The sequence below is a fragment of the Schistocerca nitens genome, chromosome 2 (assembly GCF_023898315.1).
Source record: "Schistocerca nitens isolate TAMUIC-IGC-003100 chromosome 2, iqSchNite1.1, whole genome shotgun sequence".
Taxonomy (NCBI): Eukaryota; Metazoa; Arthropoda; class Insecta; order Orthoptera; family Acrididae; genus Schistocerca; species Schistocerca nitens.
This window is the reverse complement of record NC_064615.1, coordinates 839,397,695-839,423,850: the sequence shown is the minus strand read 5'-3', so window position 1 is coordinate 839,423,850 and position 26,156 is coordinate 839,397,695. Positions and strand designations below refer to the sequence as shown.

At 40.1% G+C, this 26,156-nt stretch overlaps 1 protein-coding gene across 2 annotated transcripts in view; it reads left to right on the top strand.

Moving 5' to 3' along the window:
- The window catches only part of LOC126234668 (glutathione S-transferase D6-like), a 76,812-nt gene that overhangs the window by 35,704 nt on the left and 14,952 nt on the right, over positions 1-26,156 (top strand). The window contains exons 1-3 of one of the 2 annotated variants that reach the window (XM_049943408.1): positions 4,958-4,981; positions 14,589-14,741; positions 25,258-25,316. In XM_049943408.1, the coding sequence (XP_049799365.1) occupies positions 14,598-14,741; positions 25,258-25,316 (203 nt within the window). In that variant the 5' untranslated portion in view covers positions 4,958-4,981; positions 14,589-14,597. Of the gene's footprint in view, positions 1-4,957; positions 4,982-14,588; positions 14,742-25,257; positions 25,317-26,156 lie in introns of those variants that run through there. The other variant, XM_049943406.1, reaches the window with a different exon arrangement.

The following is a 26,156-nucleotide window of genomic DNA, read 5'->3' as shown; positions in this document are numbered from 1 at the left end:
CCCTTCCTGGGACAATGAATTCACGGTGTTCTTATTTCAATTTCCAGGAGTGTATTATTTTGCTGCCTAGACAACAGAATTCATTCACCTACTTCGTGATCATCGGTTATAATGATTAGTTTCTCCCTGTATTCATTTCATTTCTGCTACTTCTCATTGCTTTCGTCTTTCTACGATTTACACACTATCCTTACTCTGTACTCATTTGATTGTTCATTCCATTCAGCAGATCCAGTAATTCTTCTCCACTTGTAATGAGGATCGCAATGTTATTTTTACCCTTTCTTCCGTATAATATTCTTGTCAGCAGTTCGGCCAAGGGGAAGGTGACTACTGGAAAGTTAGAAGTTTCAACGTGGTAGGGAAGCTAGAAAATGTGAAAAGGAAAATGCAAAGACTCAGTCTAGATACAGTAGGGGTCAGTGAAGTGAAATGGAAAGAAGATAAGGATTTCTGGTCAGATGAGTATCGGGTAATATCAACAGCAGCTGAAAATGGTATAACGGGAGTAGGATTCGTTATGAATAGGGAGGCAGGGCAGAGAGTGTGTTACTGTGAACAGTTGAGTGATAGGTTTGTTCTTGTCAAAATCGACAGCAAACCAACACCGACAACGATGGTTCAGGTATACACGCCGACTACACAAGCTAAAGATGAAGAGATAGAGAAAGTGTATGAGGATATTGAAAGTGTAATATAATACGTGAGGTGAGACGAAAATGTAACAGTTATGGGGGACTGGAACGCAGTTGTAGGGAAAGGAGTAGAAGAAAAGGTAACAGGAGAATATGGGCTTGTAACAAGCAATGAAAGAAGGGAAAAACTAATGAATTCTGTAATTAAGTTTCAGCTAGTAATAGCGAATACTCTATTCAAGAATCATAAGAGGAGGGGGTATACTTGGAAAAGGCCAGATGATACAGAAGACTTCAGTTAGACTACATCATGGCCACACAGAGATTCCGAAATCAGATACTGGATTGAAAGGCTTATCCAGGAGCAGACAGAGATTCAGATCACAATATAGTAGTGATGAAGAGTAGGCTGAAGTTTAATACATTAGTCAGGAAGAATCAATAGGCAAAGAAGTTGGATACGGAAGTACCAAGGAATGAGGAGGTACGCATGAAGTTCTCTAAGTCTATAGGTACAGCAATGAGGGAATAGTTCAGCAGACAGTACATTTGAAGGGGAATGGTCATCTCTAAAAAAGGAAAACCACAGAATTTGAAAGAAAAACATAGGTACAAAGAAGGTAACTGCGAAGAAACCATGGGTAAGAGAAGAAATACTTTAGCTAATCGATGAAAGAAGGAAGTACAGGGAAATTCAAGAATACAGCAATACAAGTTGCTGAAGAAGAAAATAAACAGGAAGTGCAGGGAAGCTAAGACGAAATGGCTGCATGAAAGATATGAAGAAGTCGAACAAGAAATGATTGTGGGAAGGACCGATTCAGCATACAGGAAAGTCAAAACAACCTTCGTTGAATTAAAAGCAAGGATGGTAACATTAAAAGTGCAACTGGGATTCCACTGTTAAATGCAGTGGAGAGAACTAATAGGTGGAAAAAGTAGAAGGGATGCATAGCTTTTTATCAGAATTTCTAAAATCCTTGGGGGAAGTGGCAAAAAACGCCTATTGGTGTGTAGAATGTGTGATTCTGGAGACATAACATCTGACTTGCGGAAAAATATTACCCACACAATTCCGAAGGTTGCGAGAATTCTCGCAGAATCGACTTAATAGCTCATTCATCCAAGCTGCTGATAAGAATAATACACAGAAGAATGGAAAAGGGAATTGAGATTGTTTTAGATGATGATCAGTTTGGCTCTAGGAAGGGTAAAGGCACCATAGAGGCAATTCTGACTTCGCGGTTGATAATGGAAGCAAGAATAACGAAAAAAACAAGACACCTTCATAGGGTTGTCGCCTGGAAAAAGCGTTCGACAATGTAAAATGGTGAAAGATGTCAGAAATTCTGAGAAGAATAGGGGTATGCTATAGGGAAAGACCGGTAGTGTACAGTATGTCCAACAGCCAAGGAGGTATAATAAGAGTGGACGCCAAAGAACAAAGTGCCCCGATTTACAACAGTGTAAGACAGGGATGTACTTTTTCGCCTCTGCTTTTCAGTATGTGCATCGAAGAAGCAATGATGGAAATAAAGAAAAGATTCAGCAGTGGAATTAAAATTCAAGGTGATAGAATATCACTAATACGATTCACAGATGACCTTGCTATCCTGAGTGAAAGTGAAGAAGAAATACGTGATCTGGTGAATGTAATGAACGAGCTAATAAGTATGGAATATGATTGTGAGTAAATCGAAGAAAGACGAAAATAATGGGAAGTAGCAGAAAGGAGAACAGTGAGAAACTTAACATTAGGATTCAAGGTCATGAAGTAGATGAAGTTAAGGAATTCTTCTACCTAGGCAGTAAAATAACCAATGACGGACGGAGCAACGATGACAGTAAAAGCAGACTAGCACTGGCAAAAATGGCATTCCTGACCAGGGGAAGTCTACTTGTATTAAACATAGGCATTAATTTGAGGAATAAATTTCTGAGAATGTACGTCTAGAGCACAGCACTGTATGGTAGTGAAACATGGACTGTGGGAAAATCAGAAAATCAGAGAATCGAAGCATTTGAGATGAGGTCCTATTGACGAGTGTTGAAAATTAGGTGAACTGATAAGGTAAGGAATGAGGAAGTTCTGCGCAGACTCGGAGAGGAAAGGAATATGTGGAAAACACTGACAAGGAGAAGGTTCAAGATGATAGGACATCTGTTAAGCTATCAGGAAATGACTTCCATGCTAGAGGGATCTGCAGGGGGCAAAAACTGTACAGGAAGACAGAGAGTTGATTACATCCAGCAAATTGAGGACTGAGGTCGCAAGTGCTACTCTGAGATGAAGAGATTGGCATAGGAGTGGAAGTCGTGGTGGGCCGCGTCAAACCAGTGAGGAGACTGATTACTCAAAAAAGAGAAAAAGTAACTGAACAGTTTATGAAATTTGAAAAGAATGCTATTTCCTGTACCATAGCTGCTGTTTTTCGTTATTGTTATTATTACAATTATCTACATTAATTTCTTAATAAAATTATTTGAAGGATATTTTGATGATGATTGTTAAGCTACATATGAACATTTCTAAGACGTAGTAGTTACAGAACGACATTTCTGAAACGTAGCAAATGTGATTGGTAATCAGAACAATTTAGGTCTAGGTTCTAACCCACTCGCTGCTTAGATGCCGAATACAAACCATCAGCAATTGCAGCCGAAAGTTTTCGGTGAAACGAGTTGCCATCTTTCTGCCGGTGACCTTGTCAAAGAGGGTAGGAAGTGTACAGAGGTTCGTGCGTGGGAAAGTTGCCCTAAATGGTGGAAGAATCAGCAATGATCAATGGATAACGGTGAGAACTATCTCACACTCGGCTTGAAAGCTCACGTATCTAAGATGCTCACAAGAATAATAAGCAGAAAAACGGAAAAGAAAATTAAGGCTCTGCTACATGAAGATCAGTTTGGCTTTCGGAAAGGAAAGGTCATCAGAGAGGCAGTTTTGACGTTGTCACAGATTATGGAAGCAAGAGGTTAGAAAAATCCAGACGCGTTCATGAGATGTAGCGCCTAGGAAAAAGCGCTTCACAGTGTAAAATGGTACACGATGTACGAAATTCTGAAAAAAGTAGGGATGAACTACAGTAAAAGACGAATTAAGTACAGTACTGTCGAAACCGAAAATACTTTGCAGTTGATAAATACGTATGAGATTGGTTATACATTGCGTCCTAAACTCCTTAACCACCCTCTCTGGCCATCACCTCCTTCTCCATCTCTTTGTAGTCTCCGACCCCTGTCAGTATTCTCGTTCTGTCTCTATGTAAATTTCTTCCTCTGTCCGTTTCTTCTTCTCCCCTCTCACTGGCCTTGAATTTTGTTTATCATCATTGAAAACGTAGCGTTGATTAGCAACAGAAGTCGCTTAATATGAGTGGGTAAATCGGTTGAGGTCATTAGTGTATAGGGTATGAGAAACAGACCTCTCCACCTGCTAGATCTGTCAGACGCGTTGCTGCATACTTAAAACTAAATATACAAAATGTTATGACCTTACAAAACTCTATTATGCTGTTTCCATAGGCCAACAGCTAAATTCTCACAGATAGCCACATGCTTTATGTCTTATATCCTACCTTTAACAGAGTACGACGGAAACCGCTACTGCGTTCTGCGCGCCCCTACTCACAATCGATTCTACCACTCAGGCTTGATAACCATTTCATGTCAGCTTTTACGAAATATATTATAAAATCTGCCACCACGTACACGTGGATCCCTCAATTTCTCTTCACAAAAGTGTTTCAAACCCATTAAATGACTTATTGTCAATTATTAAAATTATTGTCCTTGTGAATTTCAAGAGAAATAGAGTTCAGTTGCGTGTTCGAGATCAGTTCGAATACCCAGCACTAGTCTGGTACGAAGTTTCTTTGATACGTACAGTCTGAAGCACAGTGATATTTACATTACACTCTTTCCTTACCTGTGAGAATCAATACCCTCTATCCTCAAAAGGAAAGACATGTTATTCAGATTAATCAGAGTGACTAATGTATAAATGTTTAGTGTCACGCCTGTAAGATACTTTAGGATGTTACTCGTGCATGGCAGAGTCCCGTTCACAGTTTAGTATGTGTCAAACTTGAAATAGAAAACACATTACAAACTGTTTGAACTGTTTGATGAAAACACGATGATCCTCTGGAATGTAGTCTATCGTCACAGTGAATCGCAGTTGAGTAAAGATTATGCAGGTTGGCAGGATCTGATGACACAGTGATAGCTCTGTGTTGCCTCTGACGTAACAAGATAAGGATTGCTGGCTGAGTTGTATATAAAAACGCCACACCGCTCTAACTGCTTAGTGCTGAGGCCTGCACACTGCGTCGTGGCTTTATCCGGTAAGTGCTTGCTTGCTGCTGGTATTCTTCAGGAAGCATGTCCGATTATTTTATCGTTAATTCATTAAATTATTTTCAGTGATCAGCAGGTCTGCAGATTAAGGTTATTCAGTTCTTTTACAGATTCAACTTAATGATAAAAAAGTCCGTGTATATCTCAGTATACAAACTAATAACCTCCTTAGGTACAAAACACACAGTTTGCTCTACCCCTTTAAATGAACAGAAAAGTTTTCTCTACTGGAAAAAGTACGTGAAAACTTATGTACATGATGATTAAAATGTTTCTGGGTGTTGTCCCGCGTCATTCTGTAAAATACTTTAACTTTTCGACTGTATTTAGAATGGCCCTTAGGAAGGCGTTGTAATACGATCGAAACGTTGGTTTTACAAATTATAAGTAAAGTATTTTGTACAGTGACACAGTGCAACACCCAGAAGAATTTTAATCACCGTTATACCGACCGCGGAAACCTAACCATACTACGAACAAACTGTTTTAAGTATCAACATACGTTATGATGAAACGAAATGAGTGACGAAATAATTGTCTTCTTATTCAGCATAGGAACAGTTTTCGTGAGCCAAACCACAACAAGGTCCATTAATCCTTCGATAATAAGTCAGAACATAGCCTACTACAAAATATGCATTCTTCGTATGGACCTTAGACTGATGAAGAAGCTTTCTTTTTTAATTGCTTTCGAGTCGGTCAAATCTTTTGCTGTGTCGATTTCTGCTTCTTCGCCTTCTTTATGACTTGCATCTTATGGTTCTTCTTTTTGAATTTTTCATTTCTTCTTTCTCTTTCCAGCATTTTCTTCAGCTTCCAAAGAATTGCGTGAACTGGTTGGTATTACTGTTTTGCTCTTTTTCCTTGTATTTTCTAACAAGTCACCCGTGGTGGAGGCATTAGAAGCATGGGTGACACAGAGATGACGACGACGTACCAGAAGTTCCAGCAACGGGAATCAATCCGTCCGATGGTATTTCCGCTGACCCAAGAACAGCTAGCAACTCATTTCGTAAGTCTGGAAATTTTTCGTTTGCAGGAGGCTGATAAACTGTCTTGGAGCACACTGGCTTGAGGGACATCGCCTTGAAATGTCTCACCGCTGATACTGCCTCTTGTGTTGCGTTGCCTTGTGTTTCTCCTTTTCTTTTTAAACTGCGGTGCAAAATCGGATTGACCCGGTTCTGTCCCACATGTTGTACCTGCTTTTGCACCACAGAGCATGTTCATCATACGCAGAAAAATCTTGCATAGTCGAATTAACCACTTATACATTTCTTATTGGGTGATGTCTGTCTTCACAACACTGCTCCAAGATGCGCGAACATCGGAGAAAATTCCAGAAAAATATTGAAAGGTTTAGAAGGAAAAGGAACAGGCATCCGATCATGACGATTATCTATAACTTTCCAAAATGGCGGCTGTTACTAGTTCCGATCTCTATCAGATTGAAGTCAGCACTAGTCAGTCACGGAGATCTGGAGGTACCCGGTTTGACCTACACATCCTGTTTTACCCAGCTACGAGGGAAATGCTGGAGACCAACAACAGAGAAGGCACTCTGTTACATTCACAATTTCTCGTTAAAATAAACCGCTTCTGTGGCTGGACTGAACAAAAAGCTACATCGGACTGGGAGTTAGTAGACTTCCAGGGGAAATCGAAATGATTGCTATTAACATTGACGCGTGTGTAATTCAGAATGTAGCCAGTAATTACGGTTATAGTCTGTCCGTGACATGTCACACAAACATTTTATTCCTTCCAAAAAACCGGAGCTTAGTCTTTTAGGCCACTTCGTTTTGAATCTTCTTCTTCTGTCAGGTTTTATTACGACAGTCCACCACTGAACTCTTTCAAACAGCCCTGTGACGCGACTATCCCCTCGTTTCCTTAGTACCATAGTGAGACTGTGATGTTAGTATACTGATTCGAATTTAATTTCAACAATAGTCAGAAACTGTTCTAGAGAATAAATTGTCTGCGAAGGCCCTCTTCAAGGAATCATTTTCTCTCTGCATTACTACAACATGAAAATACGAACTTCGCATTTCGTGGAGGTCCGGCTGTTTGTTGCCGACAATTTTTCGTTTCCTTTTTTTATCTACATTGTTTCGGTCAATTCTCGCCAAAGGGATCTTATCTTTTATTTCACGATGTAGTTACGAAGTTGCATAGTGGAAACTGATGAGTTACTTCCTCACTCAATGAAAGTGTGGTGTCGTCTAATAACTGTGTTTGGTAATAAGAATAATCATAGACCGGTATGCAGGATAAAGAGGAGATTGCCTTATAACGCCTATGGTCACGAGCTGGGTTTATAATCGTTAATTCTTTGTTTCTCTCAACTGACTCTCTGTGCTCACGCCACGTTCATGAAATACCAGACTGCCTACATCCTACGAATTTATAACGTTAAATAAAGGTAAGCACATTAGAGAACATAAACAGAGAATCCATGATATGCGTAGGATTATATAAATCAATATTCGATACCCTCTCGCAACGATTAGATAAACTGTTATCACACATCAAGGTGGGATACAGTGGAATCATCTGCTCTGTTGAAAACTTATTCAGCTTCACGTTCGACACAGCGAAAGAATGCGGAGGTTGGACAAGGGTAAAACCACACACATATTCGAGCATCCGGGAACTCTAGTTGTGGTTTACAGTACTCGGCTAAATCACAACTCATCTAGAACGTACAGAAAAAGTAAACTGCAAATAAGCAAGGAATGGTAACTGAAGGTGGATTAAGTTTCACTTTGACAATACGTGGTGGCCTAATAGACAAAGGCATGAATTCTTGTCGTATAAGGTATCTGGTTAAAATGGCGTTACATTCGACGGAATAATTATCTCAAGACTAGCGGGAAGATACATATTCAAGTTAGTAAGCAAGTAGGGCATGGAAATTGTAACACATGTTATTATAGTAACTCAAGGTCGCAAGATTGAAAAGAACAAAGCGCACCATACTGAGTTCCTCCCTGTAGGAAAATAAGTAAAATGAATCGTGAAGCATTTGCGCTAACATAGCACCGCTGAAAGTAATAGATTAAGCACTATTACGTATAAAGGTTCCTCAATACAAGGTGTGACGACATACTTACAAAGCTGGGGAGAGAGTATTCTGTGTGCCCATATCACACCTGTCTCTGCTAACGGGAGTGGCAGAAAATTTACGTTAAATCACCCATTCTCAGAACGATTGGTCGGCCGGAACCATCCCCCTTTCATCTCTGCCCTCACACTCCCCCCCCCCCCCCCCCCCGCCCCTGTCCAAGCTGGTCTGTCGTTGTGTGATCAGACAGCAGGTAGCGGTCGGGCAAGACGGTAGAGATTCGCCAGCAAACCGAAGCTCCTGGGGCACGGTCCCTACCAGCTTGCCAGAGGGATCGGCCGACTGGTGGAGTTTTATTTGGGGGTCTTTGCAGTGGTTTCATCAACCTTGCATTCTGATGCGCCGACCGGCCGTTAATCTCTGACAGTGACCACAACCATCTGCTAGTCTTATCCACCAGGTTAAGCTAGCGAAACTGATTCTCTGCTCTACTAATTCTGGCTGCCTGTGCAACATTTAAATGAAGACATTCTCACGTTCAGCCATTCTCACACTGAAATTTGGGTACAGATTGGTGTTGTAACAACAGGATAACTGAATGTACTCGTACGTTCTCCCGGAATTCATTATTAACTTTACATGTCAATTCTGTACTGTGAGCACTTCTGGAAGCTTCATATTCGGGATATTTATGAAAGTGATCTGACTGACCCGTTTTCACAATCTGGGTGTGATTAAATAATACCACTCTAAGCCACGCACTTTGTAGTTTCCGTATCTGAAGAGATATCCGTCCGTAAATACCAAAACAAAATGTTCCATGTTCTTTGGCCATTCACTTTCCACTTACCTGTGAGCAAGAAATTCCGGGACGAATATTTGCCTTGTTGCCAGGTCAGGAGAAAGCAACTGCTGAATATAAGTGATTTTGTATGGGTAGAAATGCAGCACGTTTTATAGGATTTTACGCACCATGCTCGCAGGCATGTCCAACGTTTGAGCAATTTCAAGTGCTCTGCATGTTTGCACATCACAGCCCGTCGCCTCTTGCAGCATTGTGGCCACATCTTCCACAGGTGTCGGATCAACTACTGTCCTCCCTCTGTCATATTGTACATTAAAAGAGTCTGTCTTTCTGGATTTCGTAATTATTTTCTACTGACCCTTAGTAGTCATCGCACTAGTGTCTTTTTTCGTACCCTTGAGTGCCCGGAACTACTTCAGGGCTTCTGGCGGTGTCACCGGTCATGTAAAAGAGCTTTATCTGCAGCACACGATCCTTCATGGAGACAGTTACGCTGGAAGTCTCGGAGGCAAATTGAGGAACTTCCGCGTGATCAAAATGGTTCGAATGGCACTAAGCACTACGGGACTTACCTTCTGAGGTCATCAGTCCCCTACACTTAGAACTACTAAAACATAACTAACCTAAGGACATCACACACATCCATGCGCGAGGCAGGATTCGAACCTGCGGCCGTAGCAGCAGCGCTGGACCAGACTGAAGCGCTTAGAACAGCTCGGCGGATGAGCATCCGCGTGCACATTCTGACGCTTACAGCGCCGTCTATTGGGCAAATGACCTGTAAAACCCATAATATTGGGCAGTGCTCACCATGAGCTTCGTTTAAGAGCGGGAAATATACAGGCAGTCTTCAACCAAGTTTGTAGGGGGAGGTGAGAGATGAGACGTCGAGGTATGGAGTATTTTCAATATTTTGGAAGAGGAATGGTGACTTGTAAGTAGCCATAAAATGTTAGTTACAACCCAGTTAAAAACATACGTAATATTGACATTTAATTAATTTTGTGGAAAGAATATCACCTGTTACCGACATTTAAATAATCTTCTGGAAAGAAAAACACCTGACTTCAATAAAATTTTTTCTTTGTCAGAGCTGGAGAGGGGGAGGGTCGGGGGAGGCGGGGAGGGGGGGAGGCGGGGGGCAACCCTGTCCGCTAGGCATGGGCACCCTCGTCTTCAACTCATAACAGGATGATTACCATCCTGACAAATAGGGGTCACCAATCATGGGTAATTGGTTTGCTTGGAATTTGTAGCATATATTCATCAATGGAACGAAATCTCTAGGAGTTATAGTTTTTGGTAAAAAATCTCTAGATTTTGAACAAATCAAAGTAGAAGTTCCTTTGTGTTGCCTGAGCTGTCACGACTATTACGTCTCAATGTACCAGATACCGTGGAACAACAGCGAACGATTCGTGCATTTGATTTGAATTGTTTTAGTTCGCTTGCAGATACCGGGAAAACACTTTTATTAATCTGAAAGAGCGAAAGCGGATCATTCATTTGTCGCAGTTGTTGCAGTATAGCCTAATGTCCTGCTACTTTTTAAGGCAAAAATGGTGTAAAAGTTATGGAATAATACAGTTTAAGTTCATTTGGGTAGGTAAATTTAATTTTACACATAAAAAAATTTTCGGATCAGCCCGGTTCCCAAAACTCGTCAAGATAGAGGCTGACTGTGGATATTGTATCCCAGACACACTCCCTTTGACTGTTCAGAGATGTCACTAAACCCGCCCAAAGATGTAAACAACCATGCATGAACAGCGACTATTAGACGGAGGGGGTCCGACAGCCGATCAGTTCGTCATTCCACCAGGAAGGAGGTACACGGCTCGTGTTGTCTGTAGTTCAATCATGCCTAGACGGTCAATACAGCTGTTCGATCGCGTCATCATTGTTACTTTGTTCCAGGAAGGGCTCTCAACAAGGGAAGTGTCCAGGCGTCTCGGTGTGAACCAAAACGATGTTGTTCGGACATGGAGGAGATACAGAGAAACAGGAACTGTCGATGACACGCCTCACTCAGACTGCTCAAGTGCTACTACGGACTACTACGGAGGAACCCTGACAGTAACGCCACCATGTTGAATAATGCTTTTCGTGCAGCCACAGGTACTCGTGTTACGACTCAAACTATACGCAATAGGCTGCATGATGCGCATCTTGACTCCCGACGTCCATGGCGAGTTCCATCTTTGTAACCACGACACCATGCAGCGCCGTACAGATGGGCCCAACAACGTGCCAAATGGACCGCTCAGAATTGGCATCACGTTCTCTTCACCGATGAGTATCGTATACGCCTTCAACCAGACAATCGTCGGAGACGTGTTTGGAGGCAACCCGGTCAGGCTGAACGCCTTAGACACACTTTCCCGCGAGTGCAGCAAGGTGGAGGTTTCCCGCTGTTTTGGGGTGGCATTATGTGGGGACGATGTACCCGCTGGTGGCGTCGAACAACTGTACGATACGAGAATGCCATTCTCCGACCGATAGTGCAACCATATCGGCAGCATATTGGCGAGGCATTCGTCTTAATGGACGATAATTCGCGCCCCCATCGTGCACATCTTGTGAATGACTTCCTTCAGAATAACGTCATTGCTCGACCTGAGTGGCCAACATGTTCTCCAGACATGAACCCAATCGAAAATGCCTGGGATAGGTTGAAAAGGGCTGTTTATGGACGACGTAACCCACCAACCACTCAGAGGGATCTACGCCAAATCGCCGTTGAGCAGTGGGACAATCTGGACCAACAGTGCCTTGATGATCATATCGATAGTATGCCACGACGATTACAGGCATGCATCAATGCAAGAGGAAATACTACTGGGTATTAGAGGTACCGGTGTGTACAGCAATATGGACCACCACCTGTGAAGATCTCGCTGTATGGTGGTACAACATGCAGTGTGTGGTTTTCATGAGCAATAAAAAGGGCGGAAATGATGTTTATGTTGAACTCTATTCCAATTTTCTATCCAGGTTCCGGAACCGTCGGAACCGAGGTGATGCAAAACTTTTTTTGATGTGTGTATTTTGATACTAACTATATCTGGCCACGCTCTGCTGTGGCTCAATCTGCTTAAATGGAAAAGAGAAAGCACACGTTTGTAACGTGCACGGGAATTGGATATGCTTCCTAATATCCTTCTTTGCCCTCTACTCCAGCCCCCATTCTCTGTATCCATCTCCTCCATCCCGTTTTCCATTTCCTCCCACTCCTCTGTCCATCTTCTTCTCTCTCTGTAACCGTAACACATATTTATTGTTCTTGCAAATTCAGAATCTGCAGTAGTATTCAAATAATAACCCAATAAGCCATAAAGACAACATACCTGTTTTCTAACAACTTTTAACTGGTGTATATTTGATGTCTATACATTAAACAGTGAATCGTCTATTTGAATCTAAATGTTTATTACAGCGACTTGTAAAAAATTGAGGTAAATCTGAAAGGTTTATTTTGGGGTATTTGGTAACAGTGTATGTATTAAAAACATACGTATATTAAAGAATTATGTACTTAAAACCACGCCCATTTTACAATTTAACGTTGTGTCAAGTTTCAAAGCTATGGGTCAAAACCTTCCGGGGATTCATGATTCTGAGCAAAACAATGACATTTTTTAACGTTTGCCCTTACATAAAATACATATCAAACATATACCAGATGGTGTTCCAGCAGATACATAAAAATATGTGAGTATACGAAAGCAATGTTATATCAGAATTTTAAAACAATCCGTGAAGAACTTCCGGAGATTTGAGATTTTAACGAAACGAATATCATTGTTTGTACTTATACAGAAACTATGAATGTTCCTAATGGCAATCTCCTAATGTTTTTGGTCGATTGCATCTTTGAAATTTTGATAAAACGTTGCATTGGATTGCACGTGTGTTTTTATGTACCTAATTTATTAAAACATAAGTAATTTAGTATGTACATGTAACTGTATATGTATATGTAACTTAATATATGTAAAACGTAATTTTTCATAAATTTAAAAATGAAAAAACATTGTTACAAAAATTTCAAAAAGATATATACCTAAAAACACGCCTTTATTAAACGCAACGTTGTGTCAAAGTTGTTTACACGGTTCGTAGAGCACATTAGTTCCCTCCCGGAGATTAAATGTCGAAAGTAGTGGCAAGTATGTCAGCTGCTCAAAAAATTTCAAAAAAATAAATGTGTCACATAATAAATCATTATAGTCGGCATGAACACGAGGAGGGAAGAGAGGGATTGACAAATATAAAAACTCTTTCTATTGCAAGGATATCGGCATTTCAATGTTCCGAAGCAATCAGTCGAGAACTTTCGGAGATACACGATTCTGAATACACAAACATTTAAATCTTTAATTATACAGATATAATGATGAAATTAATCTGGTAATGGACGAAATAAACGAGCGAAGACAAATATTCACGTTATTTCCATAGTAAACGACTAAAAATGTGTACGTTATTGAAATGGCGATATCCTTGTGACATAAAGAATTTTTATATTTGACAGTTTCTATCTTCTCTCGTAGTATTCATGTCGACTAAAATGATTTATTATGTGAGTAATTTATTTTATTGTAATTTTGTAAGTGGATGCCATACTTGCCGCTGTTTTCGTCATTTGATCTCAGGGACGGAATTAATGAGTGCCATCAGTCTACGAACTGTGTAAACGTTTGTGTTATCGTATTTTAATTGCTTGTATATCGCATTTTCTTAGGCGCAGAGTTGTAACCAGTGGAGCATTTGCTTAAACAGCCATGGAAAACTGCTCGAAAGCAAATCAATGGTCATAAATGCACAGTGTGGATTCACTCCTCCCTATCTCTTAAACAAGCATATTGCACGGGGGCTAAATTAGCAGTATTTTTTGTTTTGCATTGTTTCCTCAAAAATTACGTCGATTAAAACCAAACAAAATATTACGGAGTGTTGAAACAAAAGCCAAAACAAATGGCGGGCGCATTTTGCGATGACTAACATCTGTGCAAAATTCAATCCAGATCTTTGAGTTACAGCATCGAACCTTGCCTTGTGAGAACGAATTAGCTTCCGTATAGGCCCGAGTAGAGAGGGGTACATTTTCAGAATAGAGTACCTTACAAAGGCACACATAAGAGAAGCAAAGCTCTATCCATACAGATATTCAGAGACAGATTAGGACCCACTTCATCAAACTAATCGAGTTGCAACGGTGCGCCCAAATACAAAGGACTATATTTTGTACCATCATACACAAGCAATGTGATAGAACAGTCCACAGGTGTATCGCCGATGCTTGGTGACCAATTCCGATAATATTTTGGAGAGCAACCCTGTCATCATCATCAGGAAGAAGCTAAACAACCGCTTGACAAATAACCTTTACGAGCCCTTAAAGCTAGTATAACGACATGAAAGATATTGCGTTCGCAGTATGTACTCACTGTATGATTGGAAACTAGTTTTCATAAAAGACTTATATGCGTAAATATATGTACCTTCACGCCAAAGATGATCGATTCTAGACAATTAAGAGCCACGTTAGTTCCTGTTTTCATTTCCCTACTAAAAAACACACTCGCCTTAAAATCTAAGTAGTTACAATGTAACCTCGACCGATGATGCAAAGCTCTTATTTATATCTCAAATAAGTAGTTTATTAAACGCTATTTATCCCGTGTAGTTACCGAATTTAAGCACTGACAATATGTTCCAGAAAGCAGCTATGGCGCCAATAATTCTATACGATTACGACGCGAGCCCTCCGTGCACCCTAGTGCGTATTGTGGCCCGTCTGGTTGGCGTGGAGCTCAAGAAAGTCAAACTAAATGACGTCATACAAGAACTGGCTTCTACTGAAATGACGCTGGTAAGTTTAGTGCTATTTACTATTCCAAACTAAAGAGAATACATGATATCTTGAAAGTAGCTCCTGTGTTTGAAACTACCCGTTTACACACAAGTGCATGCGGTTCCTCGTAGGAAATTGTGCTATACGTAGATTGTGTTAGTGTACAGAGAAATTCCTGTGATATTCATAACGTTACTTAATTGTAAAGTATCATTTCAGAAACACGGCGGAAAAGATTAAAATATTATGTCCTTTCTTGTATATGTTACACAAATTTAACCTGATAGAAATCAGTATTTTCGGATAAACATAAAATTACATTTTAAATGTTCGTAGTACGACACCACAGTGCAAGTCAAGGACTAGTTTTTCCAGTGAAAAGCATTAAGAAATAAGAAAATGAGTTTAATGTTTTACGATGAGCTAAATTATGAGAATCAAGTTATATAGCTAGTTCTGAATCTTCATAACCCCTAATTTCCTGTGAAAGCTTAATCTTTTTAGTTCCGTCATTGCAATGGAAAACTACTGCAGATTTTCCGTCTCATGTAAGGCACAATTACTCACTTTTCTTCATTCGAATGCTTTTTAGCATCTCCACTGCTATCGTGACTGCGTAGTAGCATTATACAACAAACATTTAGGCGGACTTAGGAGTTCTAATTATACAATATATCGACAGCTACTTATAGAAGAAAATCGTCGCACAGACAAAAGCGATAGCTTTGGAAATAACATTTCAATGGAATAAACTTTACTAAATGATAAAATATTATTTACGTCATGGATCAAACCTACAAAGATAAATACTTCCAACGAAACTCAGTCATACGCTTCTCTGAATATGCAAATGGTGTTAAGGAACGTGTGGAACGAACAAATCTAACATAGTTATTTTATTCGCTTCATAATACGCAATTATGTGAAAAATGATTAAAAGCTTTGAAAATTGTAAGTGGTGCAAAAAATAAAATTGATGAAAAGTTTTCACATACAGGTGGGTGGAATTTTAAGTATTAAATTCAGACAGAAAAAAAGAATATTCTTTTTTTAAATTAGTGAAATATTGTACTATAATTCAGATTATATAGCAGCTACCTCTGAGTGAGGTAAATCTTACGGTTCCATTTCAATAAGTGGAAGAATTTGTCAGTAGCTATCTTTTTAGTAAGCACTTAACTTGGACGTTAGCCCTGGGCCGGTGAACATGCGAGAAAGTGTCCCATATATTCGTCGAACGTGCCATACTCTAACAGTACTGGAAACATTTATCATCGTATTTCATTTACTTAACGATTTATTCATCCTAGGAAGTTTAAGACTATCGGGTCCTCTCTGAATTCTAACAGACATGTTTTCATTACGTTAATTACGATAAACACGTTATAAGAGACCTTGCATCTAATACAGAATCAGGCATTTAGAAATAACAATAACATGAAAAAGCCATATTCTTTGCCAAGGGACATAACTTGCTTGCCTCTATGGTCCAGATAGCCGCGCTGTAGGAACTGCAATATCGTATGGACACATTTGAAGAGGCCAATATCAATGCTGTTCCTGAAATGGAGCAGCAGCCTTTTCAGTAGTTATATGGCCAAAAATTTGTCTGGCCTTGTAACATCGCCAACATGACCTTGCTGGACGGGTACTGCGAACGGCTGAAAGTAACGGAAAAGCCCAGCCGTTGCTTTTCTGAAGGGGATGATGTTCTACTGCAAGGTTAACTTATGATAGCATTTTCTTGCGTAAAACATTCGTATGTTAAAATAGTCCTTAGTTCTGATCCCCATGCGTTACTCGGTATAATGTCGTCATCAGGAAAAATAAAACTGGTGTTTTACAGATTAGATTAATTAATCGGCTAGGTAGATTAGAAAACTTTAAAAGGGAAATGGATAGGTTGACGTTAGTTTTCGTGGGAATTAATGAAATCCAGTGACAGAATGAACAGGTCTTCTGGTCAGTTGAGTATGGTTTTTTTTTTTTTTTTTTTTTTTTTTTTTTGTCATCAGTCTACTGACTGGTTAGATGCGGCCCGTCACGAATTCCTTTCCTGTGCTAACCTCTTCATTTCAGAGTAGCACTTGCAACCTACGTCCTCAATTATTTGCTTGACGTATTCCAATCTCTGTCTTCCTCTACAGTTTTTGACCTCTACAGCTCCCTCTAGTACCATGGAAGTCATTCCCTCATGTCTTAGCAGATGTCCTATCATCCTGTCCCTTCTCCTGATCAGTGTTTTCCACATATTCCTTTCCTCTCCGATTCTGCGTCGAACCTCCTCATTCCTTACCTTATCAGTCCACCTAATTTTAAACATTCGTCTATAGCACTACATCTCAAATGCTTCGATTCTCTTCTGTTCCGGTTTTCCCACAGTCCATGTTTCACTACCATACAATGCTGTACTCCAGACGTACATCCTCAGAAATTTCTTCCTCAAATTAGAGCCGGTATTTGATATTAGTAGACTTCTCTTGGCCAGAAATACCTTTTTTCCATAGCGAGTCTGCTTTTAATGTCCTCCTTGCTCCGTCCGTCATTGGTTATTTTACTGCCTAGGTAGCAGAATTCCCTAACTTCATTGACTTTGTGACCATCAATCCTGATGTTAAGTTTCTCGCTGTTCTCATATCTACTACTTCTCATTACCTTCGTCTTTCTCCGATTTACTCTCAAACCATACTATGTACTCGTTAGACTGTTCATTCCGTTCAGCAGATCATTTAATGCTTCTTCACTTTCACTCAGGATAGAAATGTCATCAGCGAATCGTATAATTGATATCCTTTCACCTTGTATATTAATTCCACTCCTGAACCTTTCTTTTATTGCCATCATTGCTTCCTCGATGTACAGATTGAAGAGTAGGGGCGAAAGGCTACAGCCTTGTCTTACACCCTTCTTAATACGAGCACTTCGTTCTTGATCGTCCACTCTTATTATTCCCTCTTGGTTGTTGTACATATTGTATATGACCCGTCTCTCCCTATAGCTTACCCCTACTTTTTTCAGAATCTCGAACAGCTTGCACCATTTTATATTGTCGAACGCTTTTTCGAACGCTTTTTCCAGGTCGACAAATCCTATGAAAGTGTCTTGATTTTTCTTTAGCCTTGCTTCCGTTATTAGCCGTAACGTCAGAATTGCCTCTCTCGTCCCTTTACTTTTCCTAAAGCCAAACTGATCGTCACCTAGCGCATTCTCAATTTTCTTTTCCATTCTTCTGTATATTATTCTTGTAAGCAGCTTCGATGCATGAGCTGTTAAGCTGATTGTGCGATAATTCTCGCACTTGTCAGCTCTTGCCGTCTTCGAAATTGTGTGGAAAGTCGGATGGTATGTCGCCGGACTCATATATTCTACACACCAATGTGAATAGTCGTTTTGTTGCCACTTCCCCCAATGCTTTTAGAAATTCTGATGGAATGTTATCTATCCCTTCTGCCTTATTTGACCGTAAGTCCTCCAAAGCTCTTTTAAATTCCGATTCTAATACTGGATCCCCTATCTCTTCTAAATCGACTCCTGTTTCTTCTTCTATCACATAAGACAAATCTTCACCGTCATAGAGGCTTTCAATGTATTCTTTCCACCTATCTGCTCTCTCCTCTGCATTTAACAGTGGAATTCCCGTTGCACTCTTAATGTTACCACCGTTGCTTTTAATGTTACCAAAGGTTGCTTTGACTTTCCTGTATGCTGAGTCTGTTCTTCCGACAATCATACCTTTTTCGATGTCTTCACATTTTTCCTGCAGCCATTTCGTCTTAGCTTCCCTGCACTTGCTATTTATTTCATTCCTCAGCGTCTTGTATTTCTGTATTCCTGATTTTCCCGGAACATGTTTGTACTTCCTCCTTTCATCAATCAACTGAAGTATTTCTTCTGTTACCCATGGTTTCTTCGCAGCTACCTTCTTTGTACCTATGTTTTCCTTCCCAACTTCCGTGATGGCCCTTTTTAGAGATGTCCATTCCTCTTCAACTGTACTGCCTACTGCGCTATTCCTTATTGCTGTATCTATAGCGTTAGAGAACTTCAAACGAATCTCCTCATTCCTTAGTACTTCCGTATCCCACTTCTTTGCGTATTTATTCTTCCTGACTAATGTCTTGAACTTCAGCCTACTCTTCATCACTACTATATTGTGATCTGAGTCTATATCTGCTCCTGGGCACGCCTTACAATCCAGTATCTGATTTCGGAATCTCAGTCTGACCATGATGTAATCTAATTGAAATCTTCCCGTATCTCCCGGCCTTTTCCAAGTATACCTCCTCCTCTTGTGATTCTTGAACAGGGTATTCGCTATTACTAGCTGAAACGTGTTACAGAACTCAATTAGTCTTTCTCCTCTTTCATTCCTTGTCCCAAAGCAATATTCTCCTGTAACCTTTTCTTCTACTCCTTCCCCTACAACTGCATTCCAGTCGCCCATGACAATTAGATTTTCGTCCCCCTTTACATACTGCATTACCCTTTCAATATCCTCATACACTTTCTCTATCTGTTCATCTTCAGCTTGCGACGTCGGCATGTATACCTGAACCATCGTTGTATGGGGTTATAAACACAAAATGAATCAGGAATAATGCAGGATTACGTCGATAATGAATAAGAAAATGGGAATGCGAGTAAGCTACTATGAACAGCACAACGAAAACATTATCGTAGTGAAGATAGCTCGGAACCAACACCAACGACTGTAGTACAAGTTAACATGCCAACTAGCCTTGCAGATGATAAATTGAAAGAATATGTGATGAGTTAAAAGAAAATATTGAGATAGTTAATGGAGAGGAACATTTAATTGTCATGGGTGTCTGCTGGAAGAATTAATTAGCTGGAAGAGGAATAGAGGGAAAGATAGTAGGAGAATATGGACTGGGGGGGGGGGGGTGGAAAGTGAGAAACGAAAGAGGAAGCCACCTGGCAGGGCCTAATTTAATCATTACTAACACTTCAATAATCACGACGGAAGGTTTTATACGTCGAAGAGACCAGAAGACGCTGGAAGGTTTCAAATTGAACTCGTAATGGTAAGGCAGAGATTTGGGAACCAGATTTTAAACTGTAATATCTAGAGGCAGATGTGGAATTTGACGATAATTTATTTCTGTTAAGATGGAGATTACAAATAAAGAAACGGTAAAAAGGTAGGAAATTAAATATAACTAATTGTAAATTTGTGTTAAGGTCTTACGGGACCAAACTGCTGAGGTCATCGTTCTCTAAGCCTACACACTAGTTAATCTAACTTAAACTAACTTACACAGTGGACAACACACACCCATGCCCGAAGCAGGACTCGAATCTCCGACGGAAGAGCCACACGGACCGTGACAACGTGCCCTAGACCACGCGGCAAATAAAACTGATGAAAGGAGAAGAGAAATTTAGCAAATGATTTTGGCGAAAAGGAATACAGTGGTCAAAAAATGAGACTGACAGGTAGTGCAAACTGCCAATGCAGGACAGACAATAGGAGAGATGTAAGGTTGTAGAAGTATACATCGCTGTGAAAGAAATACATACCACCTTTATGGGAACAGTAGATACTACCTGTAGGAACGTTAAAGTGACATGTGGAGAAAACAGAAGCAGCTGTATGAATGCCAGGAGCTCAGATGGAAAGGCAGTACTGAGTAAGTAATGGAAAGCCAAAAGGAATATAAATAAGGGTTATATAAGGAAAATGTACTTGAAGGCAAGAAGAAGTAGATAAAGATGAGATGGGAGATATGAAACTTTGAGAAGAATTTGGCAGAGCTCTGGAAGACCAAATTTGGAACAAGGCCCCTGCAAAAGGCTTACGATCAGATCTACTGATTCAAATGGTTCAAATGGCTCTAAGCACTATGGGACTATGGGACTTAACATCTGATGTCATCAGTCCCCTAGCGTAAAACTACATAAACCTAACTAACCTAAGGACATCACACACGTCCATGCCCGAAGCAGGATTCGAACCTGCGACCATAGCAGCAGCGCGGTTCCGGACTGAAGCGCCAGAACCGCTCCGCCACAGCGGCCGGCAGATCTACTGGTATCCTAGCGTGAGAGAGCCATGACAAAGCTATTCCATTGGTATGCAAGATGCATGACACAGACGAAATACCTTCAAACGTCAAGAAGAATGTGATAATTCCTATTCCAAAAGACGCAGATGCTGTCTGGTTTGAATGTTACTATTAGTTTAATAACTGGTTGCAAAATACTGACGCGAATTATTTCCGAAAGAATGGTTAAACAGGTACAAGCCGACATCGACGAAGATCAGTTTGGATTCCACAGAAATATAGGAACAAGCAAGACACTAATGATTCAGTGACTTAACTTATAAGCTAGTTTATACGAATAGGAAGACAAATTTACGTTGATAGCATTTTTAGACCTAGAGAAAGCTTTTGAAAATGTTGACAGGAATACGATCTTCTAAATTATGAAGGTAGTGGGGTTAAAATTCAGGGAGCGGAAGGTTACATACAATTATAAAGAAAACGGACTGCAGTTTTAAGAATCGATGGCATGAAAGAGAAGCAGTAGTTGAGAAGAGAGTGAGCCAAGGTTGTAGGCTATTCGCGATGTTATTCAATCTGCACGCTGAGCACGCAGTAAGAAAATTTTGGAGAGAGAACTAAAGGTCAGGGAAAAGAAATAAAAACTTTGAGATTTGCAGATGACATTCTAATTCTATCAGAGATGGCAAATTAATTGGAAGAGTGAAACTTCCTCGCGGATTGAAACTGTGAGCTGGACCGAGACTCGAAATCGGGAGCTTTGCCTTTGGAGGAGAAATGCTCTACCATCTGAGCTACCCAAGCACGACTCAAGACCCGTCATCACAGTTTTAATTTCGCCAGTACCACGTCTCCTACCTTCCAAAGGTTGTTGAACCCATTGGCTAGAGTCTGGAAAGGAGAATATAAAATTAGCTTGGGCAAAAGTAAAATAAGGCCAATTGGATGTGCTCTAATTAAATCAGTTGATGCTGGGGGACTGAGACACTAAAAGTACTATATTGAGTTTGATATTTTTGTCGACGGCCGAAGCAGAGGGGATATAAAATGTATACCGGCAATGGAAAGCAAAGCATTTCTAAAGAAGAGAGATTTGTTAAAACATAGTATAGATTTAAATGTTAGGAAGTCTTTTCTGAAGGTATTTGTGTGGAATGTAACCTCGCTTGAAAGTGAATCATGGACGATAAGCAGATCAGAAAATAAGAGAACAGAAGCTTTTGAAACTTGATGCTACCGAAGAATGCAGAGGAATACATAGTTAGATAGCGTATCTAATAATGAATTGCTGAACAGAATTGAGGAGATAAGCAATTTATGACGTAACTTGACTAAACGAGGCGTCAGTTGATAGGACACAGAGAATCATCGATGTAGTAATGGAAGGAAGTTCGGGGAGTAGAGAAAAAACTGCAAGTTATTCACCATTTGGATTTGCAGTTCCTTGTGTCTACCGTGTTTGCAATTAAAATTGTAGGATGTGAGGTCCACCATATTAAACAGAACTCCCACGAACAAACAGAACTACACACAAGAACTAAACACAATAAAACAAATAGCAGTAGAAAATGGTTATGATACCCATATGGTAGACACTTTAAATAAAAAAAATAGGTGAACAGTACAAAAATGAACATACCACACACACACAAATCCTAACCCAACACAGAACAACACGAATCACAAACAATGACTGCCGGCCGGAGTGGCCGAGCGGTTCTAGGCGCTTCAGTCTGGAACCGCACGACCGCTACAGTCGCAGGTTCGAATCCTGCCTCGGGCTTGGATGTGTGTGATGTCCTTAGGTTAGTTAGGTTTAAGTAGTTCTAGTTCTGGGGGACTAATGATCTCAGCTGTTAAGTCCCATAGTGCTCACAGCCATTTTTTTGAACAAACTATGACTACACACAAGACACAACCGAGCAACAACACACACACAAAACGAAATGGTACAGACTCACCTACAACATGAACATTGTTCACAGAATAGGCAACATATTATAGAAACAGGGACTCATAATAGGATACAGGACAGCCGCGCGGGACTAGCCGAACGGTCTGAGGCGCTGCAGTCATGGACTGTGCGGCTGATCCCGGCGGAGGTTCGAGTCCTCCCTCGGGCATGGGTGTGTGTGTTTGTCCTTAGGATAATTTAGGTTAAGTAGTGTGTAAGCTTAGGGACTGATGACCTTATCACTTAAGTCCCATACGATTTCACACACATTTGAACATTTTCGGATAAAGGACAGAGAACACAACACAGAAAAAGATCAGAACACAAGAAACACCCATGGATAAATTTAAAAGTTCAGGGATATGTGAACCCACATGCAACACTTGCCAGTCATTGTACATAGGACAAACACTCAGAAACTACAAAACCAAATATTCAGAACATCTCAGAGCTTTAAAAAGCAACTGCTCCCATAGCACATTTTCTGACCACCTTATAGGCCACAATCACCACCCAACTACGATAGAAACAGACTTAAGAATACTAAAACCCAACCACAGCCTATACAGAAAACTGACTACTGAGGAAAACTTCCACATACAGAAGGCAATAGCAGAAGAAAAACAGGTCATAAATGAATACACTACACTCTGCAAGGGAACACTATTTAACAAATTAAAGGAACTTTACAAAAAAGACAACACAAACTGGTAAACTCTACCCACGCACAAAAACACACACACTCAGACACACACACACACACACACACACACACACACACACACACACACATACACGAAAAATGGATACACTACAATCTGCAAAGACTCACGATTTACACACAAAAGGAACACAATGTAAAAGACGACACAAACAGCTAATAAGCGTACAGAAGACACACACACACACACACACACACACACACACACACACACACACACACGCACACACACAGCCAGATAAAATGTAAGCAAAATTCAAATTTGAAGCCGAACTCTCTGATGAACAAATGAACACTGATTGGGCTGTGACACACATCAACCACAATTACACTGTGTGTTGGTGAAGTATAAAGTGCTTTTACGACCTTATTTGTGAAAATACGTGTTATATTTACGTGTGCGTCACAAAACCGGACCATGATGCTGAAAATAAAAGGGCTTGACTCACGAAAACGTAAGTAAGAACGAATATAGGCACGAAATATCGTGACAAATTTAATTGCTTTTTAGATGATAGGTTAACTCCCAACAAAATTTCTCATCATCATCGTTTGGTTGCAGATGACAAGCTACTTATAATAAATAATACACAAATGGTCTGGAACAATCATGCACACCGAGTGTAAAGGTATTAACAAAGAGAAACGAACTATTGTTTGACCTAAATATCCACATAATTTTGTAGTCATTTAATAAAAATATTCACATTGCAGAATAAATAAAACGGAAACCCACTGATGATGGCACAGTGGTGCTGAAACATGTTTTGGTACTGGGAGAAAACGGTGTTTTGCATAATTGACGTACCTGGCATCCTAAAGATAGAAACAGCAAGGGTCGAAAATAGTAATCAGGTTCAAATATATGTAGGTTGCAGTAGTTGTTTGGGGATGAAGAGGCTTGCAGAGTATAGAGTAGCGTATAAAGCTGCATCAAACCAGTCTTTGGGGCAGAAGACCACGACAATGATGAGATAAATCAAGACGATTAAAGGAGACGAAAATTTAATTTTGATGGTTGGCTGAAATTCCATAGTAGATAATGACGAGAAAGAAAAAATTGTGTAAGGAAATAGAACTGAGAAGAGGTATGAAAAGCGAGGCCACCTGCTAGATTAGTGCATGTATCACAATTTTATCAATGCCATCACATGGTTTATGAATTAATAGGCTGTGTACTTGTGAGAGACCTGAAGACATTGGGAAGTTTCAGAATCATTATATACAAGTAAGAGATTTCGAAAACAGATTTTAAATATTTCCAGGGGCACATGTGTACAGTGGCCACAATGTAGTTTATGAACTGCATACAGGGAGAAAAAGTAAGGAAATCATGGTTTTCTGGCCACGTAGTAACATTGACCGATACAACAGCCAATGAACTGGGTTAGCAGTTGAATGGAACTAATAGTCTTGAATGGAGGTTGCAAGACGGATATCAACAAAAGTATAACAAGAGTCATGGAAATGTACTCGAATTACATGAGGTCATTAGGTTATAAGCAGCGAAGCATAATTACTAATACAACCTAATCAGAAAACATGACATCTTTCATTACCCAACTCTGTAGAAGGTCGTTGCAATTAAACGGCTAAGTACTGCACTAGACGGATTTTCTAGCCAGTGTTTCTTTAGCTTTCGATTTCTGGTTAAATCTTCGTTAGAAGATTTTTATGTATTTTCTGTACTTTCCTTAATAATTTCTTAAACGATGTGCATTGCGTTGTTATCTTAAAGAAAAATAAAGTATAAATGGGTAATTCAGATGAAATGATATCCTCTAGGGTAACATGATGTGCAGTGCCATAGTTATGTGCTCTATGTTGTTTCAGAAAAACCCGCAGCGCACAATTCCGACGCTGGATGACAACGGTTTAATTCTTGCTGAAAGGTTAGTGCAAACATAATCTTATAACACACGGGGAAGGATTAGCAATGGCGAACTCGCTAGTAAGGACATTCTAAAGTCTGGGACTAGCGTCGTATCTACTGAAAAAAAGGGACGTTTCAGTCATAAAAGAAAAGCCAGTAATTGTTCAAATGATTATTTTAAAAGTAATTGTTCGACACAGTCATAACAATTTAAGTTCCAGATTCCCTATTTCGGCCGTCATCGGCCTTCTTCAGATTATAAGACAGATGATATAATTCTCTCCAACAACCGAGGAAACCACTTTGTCGCTGAGACTTTCTTATAATGTATACTTTTGCCTACGAATTAATTATTCATATACATTGTTTTGTTTTATTTTTCTCTCAACAGGTTTCAAAGTTCGTCTATGTTTTCATTTTTAGAATTCCTAATCTCAATCAGTAAAATCGAAAACCCTAGAAGGTAACTTTGTTGTGCGTCTGTCCGTCTGTCCGCTTTCCTGTCTAACCGACTGCTAAAAACGCTTTTCCTCGAGAGAGGGTGGATGTATCAAGTCGAAATATATGTCTACGGTCCCATGACGGTGTAAATAAATGAAGTTTCGTAGTCAGGCACGGTCATTTATGTCCTATATTTTGATACTCGCAAACTCACTCATCAAAACCTATGGGGTACTTCCTGTTGCCTCGGAATCATTAAATTTTGCAAGAAGCAAAGTTTCACAATACAACCACAGGAAAAACCCGACTTATTAATTTATAATTACATTCCCCCCTCCCCCCAAAAAATTGTCATTTGTTATCTGACTGCTTGTCCGTTCATCAGTCTTTCTCAGGAACTGATCGACGGACGGTTCAA